The sequence below is a fragment of the Ornithorhynchus anatinus genome, chromosome 2, assembly GCF_004115215.2.
Source record: "Ornithorhynchus anatinus isolate Pmale09 chromosome 2, mOrnAna1.pri.v4, whole genome shotgun sequence".
Taxonomy (NCBI): domain Eukaryota; kingdom Metazoa; phylum Chordata; class Mammalia; order Monotremata; family Ornithorhynchidae; genus Ornithorhynchus; species Ornithorhynchus anatinus.
The window spans coordinates 35,822,002-35,836,745 of NC_041729.1; the positions used below are offsets into that span (position 1 = coordinate 35,822,002).

Here is a 14,744-nt window from a genome sequence, read left to right on the forward strand (position 1 = left end):
AGTAGAGACTGCATCCATAATGTCTTGCCATGGTCTAAAAGCCACTCTTCATTTACGGGGTCCACTTGACTGTACTATATATAATGCAAAAAAAGCAACCACATCTCCTAATCCCAAGGCAAAGCTTTAGAAAAAGAAGCCCCCAGTGAAATTTTGAGAACTGGCCTCTTTTGAAGTGGTTAGTTACAAATGGCCCCTGAAAAATTTGTTTTCCAGTCTGTGAGGCAGAGGGTGAAAAGGATGAAGACTGCTATTTTATTAATAATAATATTAATAATAGTGGTATTTGTTAAACATTTACTATGTGCCAGGTACTGTACTAAGCCCTGGAGAAGATACAAGCAATTTGGGTTGGACACTGATGGGGCTGTTTTTTGCAGCGTGGCATAGTGGCCAGAGCACAGGCCTGGAAGTCATGAGTTCTAATCCCAGCTCCTCCACGTGCCTGCTGTGTGACCTCGGCAAGTCACTTCACTTCTCTGTGCCTCAGTTACTTCATCTGAAAAATGGGGATGGAGACTGTGAGTCCAAGGTGGGACGGGGCTGTGTCCCACTCGATTTTTTTGAATCCACCTCAGCACTTAGTGCAGTGACTGACTCATAGTAAGCGCTTATCAAATACCACAATTATTATTAATACCTAGGGAAACTATGGGAAATGATGGATTTCTCTTAAGTTTTATCTTTGATTTCCTCCCCCTTTCTTACACTTTGCTCCTTTTCATACTTAAAGGGACACGAGTCTACCCCTTGCTTTCCCCTCTTGCCCCTCCCCGCCTACAACCATGTCCCCCGTAGGCAACCTCCAACCAAATTCCTAGCTGACAACTGAAGATTCATCATTATACTCTGACCAAACCAAGCATGCAGTTCAGCGGCTTTGGCGAGGGGAGGATTTACGCACTAGTCAGGGATGGATTTGCTCACTAATTCATCTGCCAGAACCATTTGGGGTACGTGATGTTTTCTAGGACTGTTTCACAATTGCTTATCCTGTAACAAGCACATTTTACTGTGTGCTTTTGAACGGGGTTGGTTTGTTCTTCAGTTAATAATAGCAATAATGACTAAGTGAGCAAAATATTTTGACACCCATTTCGGCAGCCTGAATTAAAGATCTGCAAGTGGATAATTTAGGTTAAGAGAGGAGTCCTCCGAGGGCAGATAAACAGCAGCCTGGATATCTGCCGTCTGTTGTCATTCTTTTCACACCCCTTCCCTCCTCAGTTTTTAAAGTTCATCTAAGGAATGAAAATGAGATCATTTATTGTTTCCGTTCCTTCCTGTTGAGAATTCATTTCCTGCCTTTCAAGTATTGGTAGCTCTAAAGCCAAAGCGAAGTTTGGGCTATCATTATCCCTGAGGCTGTTTCTAAACAACCTGAACACTTGCTTGCATCATTTTAGCACGGTTCAGTATCCTCATTGTTTCTGGTTTTTTTTCCCCATCAGGAAAGGATCAAAGAAGAAATGATTCTTGTTCTTAGATTTTGATCCCTGGGTTTTACAAGATAATCAGATCAGGACAGGGACTGTGTCTAATGTGGTTATCTTCTATCTATCCCTGCACTTTGAACACAGTAAATGCATAATAAATATGACTGATATTATCATCAATCTGTAGTATTTACTGAACACCTCCTGTAGGGAGAAGACAAGTGAATTAGTATTCATGATTCATGCCCTCAAGGAGCTTACAATCTAGTGAGGAAGACAAACGCTTAAATAAATTATAGATAGGAGGAAGAGACAGGCTATAAGAGATATATGCATAAGTGTTCCTGGAGGCTTTGAGGACAGAAATGCTGAAGGAGCAGTTGGGGAATATAAGGTGACTATAATATTAAGGCAACAGAATAATATAATAGTAAAAATGATGGCATTTATGCTCTGAGGGGACATTTTCATAACTCCTTACTTTGAGAAGCAGCGCGGCACAGGGGAAGGAGCATATTTTGAGCTCTGCACAAAATAGATTCTCAACCAATGCTATTGATGGATCGAAGCACCTCTATGCATTATTAAAGTCCTATACACACACTCCCCGCACTCTGAAGGGTGAAGATGATTCCAGCATCATATCAGGCAAGGAGAGAATCTTGAAGAGACAGTAATAATAATAATGGTGGTATTTGTTAAGCGCTTATTATGTGCAAAGCACTGTTCTAAGCGCTGGGGGGATACAAGGTGATCAGGTTGTCCCACATGGGGGCTCACAGTTTTCATCCCCATTTTACAGATGAGGTAACTTAGGCACAGAGAAGTTAAGTGACTTGCCCGAAGTCACACAGCTGGCAAGCGGCAGAGCCGGGATTCGAACCCAGTAACAACCTCTCAGTGCTCTCCTGAACACACTTTCTATTATCAAAGATGAAGCTCTGCAAAACGTAGAAAATTTTTCATTATGAAAAGACTGGTACTGGTTCCAACTCTTGGGGAATTTACTAAGGCAATCAGAAACCATTTTATGTAGCAAAGCACTACCCCCCGAAGCCCCTCCGTCCCCACCCTGTGTGACCTCCCCCGTTTTTTTGGTGGCAAAATTGAAATCATCAGGTCTGAACCCTCCAGGGTTTCCCCTCCTCGTCTTTGTCGTGCGCCGCTGTTTCTCAAGAGATCTCTCACATACTCTTTCTCAAGTTACTCCCTCCACCTGTAACTCTGGCCTTTCCCTCTCTCACTCCTAAAGGCCCTTACTCCTCCTTTCTTCCCGCGTCTTATTGCCAAATTGCATAGTTACTGATTTATACCCCTCTCACCTCTTCTATACTTAGGCACGATCGATAATAAAGCCTATTTACTCCGATAATCCACTTTGTAAATCTTTTCATGCCTGTCTCCGCCATTAGAATGTAAGCTCCTTGTAGGCAGAGACCAGGTCTCCTGCCTATCGTACTTTCCCAAGCGCTTAGTACAATGCGTTGCACCCAGTGAGAAATTAATAAGCACCTTTATTACTACCGCCACAGTCTTCTACCTCTTTTCCTAATCGCCTCATTTTAGCTCGCTGGTGGAGAGACCGTACCTTTGTCATCTGCTTTTGTAATGATGTCCTCCTTATGAGGTCCCCATCGGACCGCAGTTCCTCCAAGTGAGGTGCAGTGAGAAGCAATGATTTACCGATGAGCATCTGAGGCAAGTCGGAGACGGAGACTGTGGATGCTAACAGGGAGCCTGACCCTCACCTCATCTCTGTAAGGCCATGTTTTTCATGTCTCGCTAACATAAATCATTTTCCAGAAAATTTTTAAAGAAGGCACTTTGAAATGCACATGAAGTGTGTGTGTGTGTGTGTGTGTGTGTGCATCACTGGTGAGAATCAAGTCTCAGTCCATGTTTACGGGCACTATATTATGTAATTAAAAGTTAAGTACCTGTTAGTTGCCCAGAGGATATCAGTTAAATCCTTTGGTCTTCTGTTTTTATTATCTTTTCTCTTTAGAATGTGCTAAAGTCTTTCATGCTGCTGGGGCCAAACTGGTGCTGTGTGGCCGAAACCGAGAGCGACTGGAGGAGCTTGTGAGAGAGCTCACCACCAACCAACCCAAAAAGGTAAATTCTTTCAGGAGGGGAACGACTCCTGTTTTTTTCCTTTTTAATGAAAATTCTAATCCCGTTGATTCAGTCACTTCATCTGAGGAAGAATTGGATTCAAAACTTAGTTGTCCATTCTGTACACGGAAGCTCCGGTGTCATCTGATTTTCACCCCAATCTGGGCACAGCCCAAACAGCTTCAGAGGCCAGTGACATCAATGTAACATAGTTTGAGTTTCCCCCTTCGGTTAGGATGATGGGTTAGAGGAATTATATAGGTATTTAGTTACTGGATCCTTCTGTTAACACGCCAGGGCGATGTCTGGGGACCATAATAATTACGTAGGAACCACTGAACTGCGCTCCTTCTCTCTCAGGGAGAGATGAATCTGTTAGAGGGGTGCATTTCTGTGTTATTCTGCCGGGCCCCACTTTCAGGCTGCTGTCCCCCTGGCAGTTTCTCCTCTGCAAGCATTTCTGAGGTTGGTACATGTCCCCGTAACCCTTGAGGCATCGAAACATCCCCTCCCTTCCAGACCTTTTCACCTTCTGCATTGAGGCTGCAACTCTCTGCTTCGTTCTTGTAAAAACATAATTGACCGTGTGGCGGAGATTACGGTAGTACTGAAAAGCTTGTAGCCAGTGAGTCCTATTTACCAGTTTTTGTTTCCGCCAGGCCATAAACATAAGGCCCACCTCCAATTAGAGAGAATCTGTTCAGGATAGCGTCCATTAGGGTCTGTTCAGATGGCAGACATCATACTAGATGAAAGCATTGAACTTTAGCGCTCCATTCTCACAATGCCTACTTGGCCCTCGGACAAGCCAGGGGAATTGCAAGGCCGATTATGCCTTCCAGCTAGAAAATATGAGAGCTGAAAAAAAAATTACAGGCTGTTTATCATCACTTCTCTCGAAAGGACTCGGTCGGTATCCTTGATAGGCATACATAGAATCAGGCAGAATCAAATTGGCGGTCCCTGCAGATCTGTCATGTTGCTATTCCTTGCTAAAAAATGATTTTGCTGAGAACGTCTATTAAATGGCATCGCTCATGCCTAGGAAACCTTAGCTAAGCAAGGTAACAGAACTCCAGGGTTTTCACCCTTCACATCTACTTAAATCTACTAAAAAGCCATTTTGGAATTTCAAGTGTTTCACACATTTAGAGACCTCTGAGCTTGTCAAACCATGTCTTGCTTCCGTTGGCAATGTCTTAGGTGAGGGGTAAATGTTGGCTGAATTCTGTTTCATGATGAGCTTTAGACTTGGAAATTTTTCTGTAGTTACTTCCTGTTTGCAGTTATCTATTTCAATAGGGTGGGATCCTGTAGATGAAGGAGTTAAATAATGTACATTATTCAAGTACATGGGATCATCAGGACTAGTCCTAGAGTATTTGGTTATGAAATGCATTAATAGATTTTAGAAAGTAGAGACTAGAGGAAACAATTCCCTACAGACTATTTTTAATAATACATTTTCTCCTACCCCCGAAATTTGTAGTAGACATTAGGAGTGAACAGGAAGAAATAAAATCCTGTTTTCCCCATATTCACTGCCACAATAACCAGATCTGACCTGATCTCAAAAGACTCACGATCCCAGACCTAAATTAAGATTTTTCAAATGGCAACGCAAACATCTGTAGTTGTTGAAAATCCCATTTTTTCTTTCATACCTCTGAACCAGCCCTCTCCTGGGTGTTTTCCCTATTGCTCCTTACTGCATCAGATATCACTTCTCTAAGGAGTAATTTGATCCAGAATGGTTGGCTGAACCAAAGTTTAGTGGCAAAGGGGAGTTGCTAATTAGGAAGTTGTTTTCCATTGAAAAATTTGGAAATAGATTAGATCCAGCGAGTGCCAGTTTCGTAAAAATTTAGACTTCTCCAGATTTGGAGATCTCCGGATCTACGGAAATAGGGACCAACAAAGCTAAGTAATTTAAAAACATTTTAGCTTAGTTTCCTCTCCTCTCCCAGTAAACCCCTAACCAAAGTTACCAAACTAGCTGGCTTGACAGTTTGACACTGAGGAGATGGAAAAAAAAGAATTTCTCCAAAAGGCTTGTTCATATTCTGTGGCAGGTTAAAAGGAGCCCAAGGTATTCTGCGAAGTGTAGTATTTGGGGAGGATGTTGGCTCTCTTGGAGGGGACAAAACCCAAAGAATTTTCAGGTGGATTTCACATTAAAATTGAGCCAGTAATTAAATATGCTGGATCCATTGCCTTTAGGGAGGTAACCATTCCAGTTATTCAGTGCTGAAAATGGTTCAACTCAAGCAAGAGCAGTCTTTGATTTTCCACCAACCAGAGCCGGCTTTGAATTTCTGGCTGGTTGCCCAATCAAGGATCAAGTGGCTGTGTTTTAGATGCCCTTGCCTCCGCCCCCCGTAGAGAACGTGAATGTGTTGCCAGAATGGCCGAAAACCCAGCCACTGAATTTTGTTATTGTTCTGTTCACGTACAGACACACAAACCTCATATTGTGACCTTTGACCTCGCTGACTCCAACACTGTGGTCCAAGCTGCAGCCGAGATCCTAAAATGTGTAGGATATGTGGACATACTGATTAATAATGCAGGGATCAGCTATCGGGGCACAATAATAGATACTACAGTTGATGTAGATAAGATGGTGATGGAGACAAACTACTTCGGCCCCGTTGCTTTAACAAAAGGTACCTGACTTTGGATTCTTAATTAAAGGAAACTGGCTTTCCTTTCTGAATTCTGCCGTTTTCATTTCTGAATTCTCACTTTCCCCCCGGTTTGTCCCTTTCCCCTCCATAATCCTCCACTTCAGTCACACTTTCTCTACTGCTGTTGCCTTCCCTCTTCTACTTTCCACCACGATTGTTTTTGTAGCGGCCTGCGTATCGCCGATGATCGCTGCGAGGCTGCTTTTAGCATACGCTTCCCTCTTTTGACATCCTCTGAATTTTCTGGAACGGCTTCAGTTTGAGAAATTTCTTTGTTTGGGACCATCTTTCCACAAGTAGAAGCGCCAGCCTCGCAGTGTGCTTGTTGTTTCCTTCTCAGGAAGGCCTTTGAGGGCAAGAACTGGGTCAGTTACAGTCATTTGCTTTTTGCAATGCCCAGGAATAGTATATCAAGTACATGAGGAAGCTTAATTAGTGTTATTTGATGTCAATATCTCTTCTCCGCACTTTCGGGCTTGGGAAAATGGATCTATCTATAGGAAGTGGGGGAAATAGGGCTTTCCTTGGCCTCATTCTGGCTAAGTAAACGGAGATAGATTATTGGTTTTGCTGTTTCCTGTGCTTGGGTTGGGGATACCTGCTTTGCGGTGTTTGGTCGCCTTCTAAATCTCTTCCTTCTTGCTCTAGCAATTCTACCCTCCATGATTCAAAAGAGACAAGGCCATATTGTTGTGATCAGCAGCATTCAAGGCAAAATCAGCATTCCTTTCAGATCGGCATGTGAGTATTTCCTCATTTCCTGCTGCGATACTCCAACTTTCCTCCTGGGTATTAGCCACAGTCCCAGGCTGAGTTCAGAAGCCAAGGGGGAAAATATGGGCCAGGAAGCTTTCTTTGCCTGGTCTTTGAAACTGAGGCTACAAACGATTAGAGCTCCATCGTTGCAAAAATTTGAATCAGATCTGCAACTGGAAATTAGTAAGGGACTTTTTATCTTTCCCCAGCCAGCCAGGGTGTTTTACTGACTCCATAATGACGATGATGATGGTAATGATAACCCTAATAATAATAATGGTATTTGTTCAGCACTTACCTTGTGCCAAGCACTGTTCTAAGCACTGCAGTTAATCACATTGGACACATCCCTGTCCCAAATGGGGCTTACAATCAATCTAAGTAGGAGGAAAGGCAGCTATTGAATGCCCATTTTACCGATGAGGAAACTGAGGCAGAAAGAATCATAATTATGGTATTTGTTAAGTGCTTACTATGTACCAGGCACTGTACTAGGTGCTGGAAGTTAAATGACTTGTCCAAAAGCACACAGCTGGCAAATGGCTGCTGTAAGCCCGTCAATTTGTTAGGGATTGTCTCTATCAGTTGCCAATTGTCCATTCCAAGCACTTAGTACAGTGCTCTGCACATAATAAGCGCTTAATAAATACTATTGAATGAATGAAATGGCAGAGCCAGGATTAGAACCCAAGTCCTCTGACTCCCAGCCCCGAGGTCTTTCCACCTGACTAAGCTCCTTGAAATTGGAAGAGCCATACTAGTTTCCTGGAGACTGCTTTTTCAACTCAGTCTAGTAAATTAGATGGGATACACTCGAATACCATCGACTTTGAAGTCATTTTTATTCTTAATTTCTCAGCTGTTGGGTGACACTTTCTTCTATTAGAGTAAAAAATTTGGAGTACTGATTTGAAGTAAACCCAAAAGGAAATTTCAAGAACCAGATCACTTCCCAAAAATAGTAGTCAGGCTTATTTTGTGTCTGCTTTGGAAAGTGTGTTGAACTAGGTGTGGAGTAGAAACAGGAAATACTAGAAAAGATCTCTACTTCAAGAACTTTACAGTATAATTGGGAAAGACAAATGAACTTAAAAAATGACATTCTTGCACATAAATTCCAGTTAGGCTTCAGTAGAAAATATGTCCCAAGCAGTAGATACAGAAGTGGATTTAGAAAGGCTTTGAAAGAGGGGAGGCAGCCTGTGGCAAAGTGGAGTGGGAAGAATGTTTCAGGGAGGAGGGATGGGTCTGAACTAGGGCTCAGAGGTGAGAACCTGGATTACCATGTGGTTGGCTCTCAGATCTACGTCCCTAACTTCGACCTCGCTCTGGCTCTGCAGCCTCGCATTTCTTTTCGCTTCTAAGGCCGTCTCCTTACGGATGTCTCCCTGGCACCTTAAACTCAACGTGGCTAAAACCCAACTCCTGCTCTCATCGCCTCTGGACTAGAGTGCCGAATTAGCCTCCTCACCAACCTCTCTAATAATAATAATAATAATGTTGGTATTTGTTAAGCGCTTACTATGTGCAGAGCACTGTTCTAAGCGCTGGGGTAGACATAGGGGAATCAGCTTGTCCCACATGGGGCTCACAGTCTTAATCCCCATTTTACAGATGAGGTAACTGAGGCCCAGAGAAGTTAAGTGACTTGCCCACAGTCACACAGCTGACAAGTGGCAGAGCTGGGATTCGAACTCATGACCTCGGACTCCAAAGCCCGTGCTCTTTCCACTGAGCCACGCTGCTTCTCTACCTCCAACCACTACCCTTCTCAGACTCTGTCACACTCTGCTGCCCAGATCCTAAACTGTTATTCTGCCCGGGTGCACCTAGTCCTCCGTACACTGTGATAACGTTGGTATTTGTTAAACGCTTACTATGTGCCAAGCACTGTTCTAAGCACTGGGATAGATACAGAGTTATCGGGTTGTCCCACGTGGGGCTCACAGTCTTAATCCCCATTTTCCAGATGAGGTAACTGAGGCACAGAGAAGATAAGTGACTTGCCCAAAGTCACACAGCTGACTGTAGGCACTCAGTAAACCCGACTGATTGAGAGAGAAAGTAAAGCTGGGCAGAATGGAAGACATGAGCTAGTTCTGAGTGAACCACAAGACAGGGAAGAGCACGGAGATATTAGTAAAGAGGGGAAAGTGAGGCAGAGAAGAAGGTTTAGACAGAAAGATGAAAGGTTGAGTTTAACATTAAAATTTGAGGTGGTATGAGGATCTTAAAGCCGAGATGTCCTAGAAATAAGCTAAAGGGTCAAAGAATTGGAGCAGAGTTATAGATTTGGAAATTTCCTGCTTAGAGTTTCTTGAGAAGTGAGAAGGCAGAGAACCCTGAACCACACCTTGAAGGATGGCTTAAAGTTAAAGGGAAGGAGAGGAACCAGTAAGGAGACAGGGAATGGAGCAGAAGGAAGAAAACCTGGTTAGAGCTGAGTCTTTGAACCCTATCAGGATAGGGTTGCTTCAGACTACTGCATCCGCTGCCAGGTGCTTGGCTCAAGTTAAATAAATACTTACTGAGGATTGCAGGTGGCATTCACCATTTCTTTGGTGAAGGAGCAATTTCTGGAGTCTTTCAAAGGTAAAAACCCCTCAGATTGTCAGGGAGGTAAAATGAAAAGCTCAAAGGAAGCTTAGACTTCATTTTGAACTGTTTGACTTTCAGATGCCGCCTCGAAGCACGCAACCCAGGCTTTTTTCGACTGCCTGCGAGCAGAGATGGAGCAGTATGAAATCGACGTGACTGTAGTCAGCCCAGGCTATATCCGGACAAATCTCTCTCTCAACGCTGTAACTGCAGATGGATCCCGATACGGAGGTGAGGTCTAGGCATCTCTCTGCTGATAGGAAATAATCTTCCGGTCACATGAGGGGGGAAGAAAAGAGACCAGAACCCCAATCTTCTTTTTATCTAGCCAGCTCTTATCCTTGACTCCCTGAGAACATAATTGAATGTACATTGTGGTTTCCAGAAGCTCACCCCTAAATTACCTTCGCCATCTTCTCCGCTCCAAAGCTTTATTTTCTTCCCAGGTCTTTGACAAGGCCCAGGAGTTTGTTCTTTCGGGCTAGGAGGACCCTGAATGGTAGTTGTCTGACCCTTTAACTCTTTGAAGCCTGTCCCCTCCTCTCAATCAATCACCAAGTGTCAGGGTGAGTACAATACAAAAGAGTAGGCCTAGACGTTCCCCGCTCACATGGAGCTTATAGTCGATCAATCAATGGTATCGATTGAGCGTTTCCTATGTGCAGAGCACTGCACTAAGCGCTTAGGAGAGCACAATACAACAGAATTAGCAGATACGTTCCCTGCCTTCAACGAGCTTACGGACCAGAGGGGGAGGCAGATATTAAATTACAGACAGATATATACGTAAGTGTTGTGGGGCTGGGGAAGGGGTGAAGAGCAAAGGGCTCCAGTGCCCTCATTCCCTCTAAGTCTGTTCCCTTTATTAACAGTAATGATTATGGTATTTGTTAAGTGCTTACTATGTGCCAAGCACTGTTCTAAGCCCTGGGGTAGACACAAGGTAATCAGGTTGTCCCACATGGGGCCCACAGTCCATTTTCCAGATGAGGTAACTGAGCCACAGAGAAGTGAAATAGTTTGCTTAAGGGCACACAGCAGACAAGTGGCGGAGTCGGGATTTGAACCCACGTCCTCAGACTCCCAAGCCCGGGCTCTTGCCACTAAGCCACGCTGCTTCTCTGCCACTCCCCCCCCCCTTCAGAGTGAAAAGTTGGCAGCTGTGAATCAGGATGTCCTTCAAACCAGACCCCCCAGTCAACCCAAATTTATATTGAGCTAATCTGGAAAAGCAGCACGGTGAGTCACAGATCTGGAGGGGACCTCCACAGGGGATCTGCTTTCCCTGCTAGTCACCACCCAGTTCATGGGTCTCGGTCATCTCCAGAGAAGGATATTTTCCAACCATCCCTGAAAGCACCTTCTAATATTCAGTACGTCTTTAATCAGAACCTTCTTCCTTCTGTAAGCTCCTTGTGGGCAGAGCTTACCAAGTCTTATATTGTACTCGTTAGACTGTAAGCCCGTCAAACGGCAGGGACCGTCTCTATCTGTTGCCGACTTGTTCATTCCAAGCGCTCAGTACAGTGCTCTGCACATAGTAAGCGCTCAGTAAATACTATTGAATGAATGCTCTCCCATGTACTTAGTATCCAGTAAGCGCTCAATAAATACCACCGATTGGTGAAGTGTAGAGATCCCTCCGAACTACGGAATTTTGCAGCTGAAAGAAACATCAAAAACTCATCCAGTCTTCCTATTTGCAGACGGTTAAACAAACTACACTGAGAGATTGTCACCTTAGTTTGCCCTCCAGGGAGCAAGAATCTGTATCCTACCTCTACCCCGTTCCAACCCTTAACAGACTCACCGACTGGAAAAGTCCCACATGTCATAGATCAGATCCATGCGGTGAACGCATCCTGTCTATTCCTCTTCATATATTTGAAGACCATTATTGAATTTCTCAGCCATTTGCTGGCTAGGCAAATATAACCCTAGTTCATTTCCTTTTTCCTCAGAGTTAATCGTACTTATTGAACACTTACTATGTGCAGACCGCCGTACTAAGCCTTTGGGAGAGTACGGTATAGCGGAATTGGGTAGACCTCCCCTGCCGACACCAAGTTTACAGTCTAGAGAGTCATAAGACTTACTTTCCAACCCATTAAATTTTCCATGCATCTCTACAGATAATAATTATGGTATTTGTTAAGCGCTATGTGCAGAGTGCTGTTCTAAACGCTGGGGTAGATACAGGGTATTCAGATTGTCCCACGTGGGGCTTACATTTTTTAATCCCCATTTTTACAGATGAGGAAACTGAGGCACAGAGAAGTTAAGTGACTTGCCCAAGGTCATACAGCAGACAAGTGGCGGACCTGGGATTAGAACCCACATTCTAGATGAACTGGTCACATTGACTTTAGTTGGGGGTTGACCAGTGTTAACAAACCTTTGGAGGATTACCTTATGGTTTCTACGGTCTAGCCACCCATGGGTGCAAGCGGGCAAGATTGTGTCTGCAACCCCCTCTAGAAGGTGAGCTCGTGATGGGCAGGGAATATGTCTACCAACTCCGTTGAATTCTCCCAAGCCTTAGTACGGTAAGAGCTCAACAAATACTGTTGATTGATTGCAACGAAACATTGCAGTTAAAAATGCAGGGACAATTTATTTCCCCTCCCGACCTCCTAATCTTTATCTGACAGTCACACAGACCTTTCTCATCTTGCACATGAAGTCCGTGCGTTTCCCCCTCAGGTAGAATAGGCTACATTAAAACCTCAGTTTATTTCTGAACGTTTCTCCACTTTACCGAAGTTTCTCTGAATTCTGATTCTATTTTGAGATGTTAGCGCACACCTATCACTCCATGTCACTCACAGGCTTCCCAACTCATGTTAATGAACACGTTTTCTACTCCGTCAGAGAAAATGTTCAACACTACCTAGTTCCGCTAACAACTTCAGAAGAACACAAACTCGTATGTCTTAAGTTTGTCCCAGAATGAACTCTGTTATACTGTACTCTCCCAAGTGCTTAGTACAGTGCTCTGCACCCACTAGGCGCTCAATAAATACTACCGATTGATCTACTGATAACGCGTCTCCCGACTTAACCCTCCAACCTGTCGTGTGTAAAAAGCCAAGGCCTGCTTCTGAGTCTACTTTTCTCAGAACAGTGACACAAAGAGCGACTGGTCAGACTACGTCGATGTCTAAGAGAGTGGCGGAAGGACAGACACTGCAGTAAGAGGGCCAAACGGCAAATACTCCTCAGGGAGCGAGTGCTCGATAAATACGGTTGAATGGATGAAACCCGATAAAGACTCACGGCAGCAGCCCCTACTTTCCCAGACAAAGGTCTGGGGATAGTTTTTGGAAGGGAATTGTTCAGGAGCTGATTCTTTTCTTCCGTTATACCTGGGGGTGCTGGTTCTTATACTCGTATTTGTCTTTAACTCGCAGTGATGGACAAGACCACATCAGAAGGCCGAAATGCTGCAGAGGTGGCTCAGGAGGTGCTCTCTGCGGTAGGGAAGAAGAAAAAGGAGGTGGTGGTGGCGAGCTTGATACCCTGCCTGGCGGTCTACCTGAGAACTCTGTCCCCCAGGCTCTTCTTCAAGTTCATGGCAGGCAGAGCCAGAGCGGAGAGAAAATCGAAAGCCTCCTAATCTTGCTTCGGAGCCAATTGGCTCCGTGTCAGCTGTGATTATAGGGGAAAAGAAATATGCTACCTGTAGGGGTTGTCTGTACATGGAACAGGTGAGCTTATGGGAAACTCTAATTAAAATGCGTCTTACAGCCGGGGAGAGAGAGAGGGGCAAGTGCTTCTCTGTAGGGCATGGGTGGGTGGGATCCTCTTAGCGTCAGGGGGGTAACCGAAAGGGAGAAAAGGATAAGGTACCTAGAGACAACACTTCATTTTCCTGATGGGATTTTGGGGGTCCTTCAAAGTGGGAGGGGAAAAAAAAACAATCCTTAGCAAACCCTGTCTGGAATCAAGCCTGTGTGGAGAATAGGGGAGAGAGGAAAAGGGGAAACTGTCCTTCCCCAACTGCCGCATCTGCTGTCCCCTTATGGTCCCAAAAGAGCTTTGGCCTATCATCTGCTGCAGTGGTTTTCAAAGCACTTCAGTGATTATATTTTGACAGATCAGTCCATCTTTGCTCTGCTTTCCTCCTCCTCCTCCTCTCCCACTCAAACAGCAAAGTCTGGATTTGAGAACCATTGTTTTTGTTCATGCCTCGGCTTTTTTTCTTTTAAAATCCTTCAGTCAGTTTAAAGTATCTAGAAGTTAGTTGTTTAAACAGATAATGCCTATGGAATGCTGACCCCTGAACCGCCGAGGCCTAATGGGAACACACTGCTCAATGGGTATTAAATTATTCTGGCACCTGCCCTATTTTCCCAAGGAGCTCTAAAATAGGCCTCTTTCAGTGTTTGATCTTACCCCTTTCGAGCCTAAGCGCAATTTATCCAGCAGTCGGGCAGCCACGAAAACTTTCAAAGACCGTTCCTGGCTGTGTTGCCCTTCCAAAGCCAGGAATAAATTCAGAGAGCTCGTGCTAAGAAACAAGTCCAAAGCAGCAGTCCCACGGACGATCTGGAAAACCTCTAAGTAAAACAAGAGGGTTTCCTTTCTTTTTAAAGCCCATTTATCTCATTTAATGAAATGGTATAAGTTATGGAACAGGCCAAATTCCTCCCCAAGGCAGAATTACTGTTACTTAAATTGACAAGTCTTCCTCCTAGCTAAATGTAAATTCTCCCCATCTAGAATAATCTAGTAAATCACACTCCGAGATGCCTTACACTAATAATAATAATAATTATTATTAAAGTATTTAAGTGCTTACTGTGTGCCAAGCACTGTTGTTAAGCGCGGGGATAGGTACAAGGTTATTAGGTTGTCCCACGTGGGAATCACAGTCTTAATCCCCATTTTACAGATGAAGTAACTGAGGGCACGGAGAAGTTAAATGACTTGCCCAAAGTCACACAGCTGACAAGTGGTGGAGCCGGGATCATAACCCACGACCTCAGACTCCCAACCCCTTGCTCTTTCATCTAAGCCAAGCTGCTTCTCATAACCAATCACCTTTCCAGTCCTTTAAGGATTTGATTTTTAAGTAGCCACTCCCATGCCTCACCCCTAAAAAAGGGAGAGTTATCACATGCCAGGCCATGTACCTGCAACTTCTGGAAAA

General features: G+C 44.3%; 1 protein-coding gene across 12 annotated transcripts in view; it reads left to right on the forward strand.

Annotated features, from left to right (window-relative positions):
* DHRS7B (dehydrogenase/reductase 7B) overlaps positions 1-14,744 on the forward strand; it is a 46,188-nt gene that overhangs the window by 24,364 nt on the left and 7,080 nt on the right. For 10 of the 12 annotated variants that reach the window (XM_007656716.3, XM_029058079.2, XM_029058075.1 and 7 more), the window contains 5 exons: positions 3,442-3,551; positions 6,007-6,217; positions 6,887-6,979; positions 9,671-9,823; positions 13,003-13,764. In XM_007656716.3, the coding sequence (XP_007654906.2) occupies positions 3,442-3,551; positions 6,007-6,217; positions 6,887-6,979; positions 9,671-9,823; positions 13,003-13,208 (773 nt within the window). In that variant the 3' untranslated portion in view covers positions 13,209-13,764. Of the gene's footprint in view, positions 1-3,441; positions 3,552-6,006; positions 6,218-6,886; positions 6,980-9,670; positions 9,824-13,002; positions 13,765-14,744 lie in introns of those variants that run through there. The other 2 variants (XM_029058073.2, XM_029058074.2) reach the window with 2 other exon arrangements.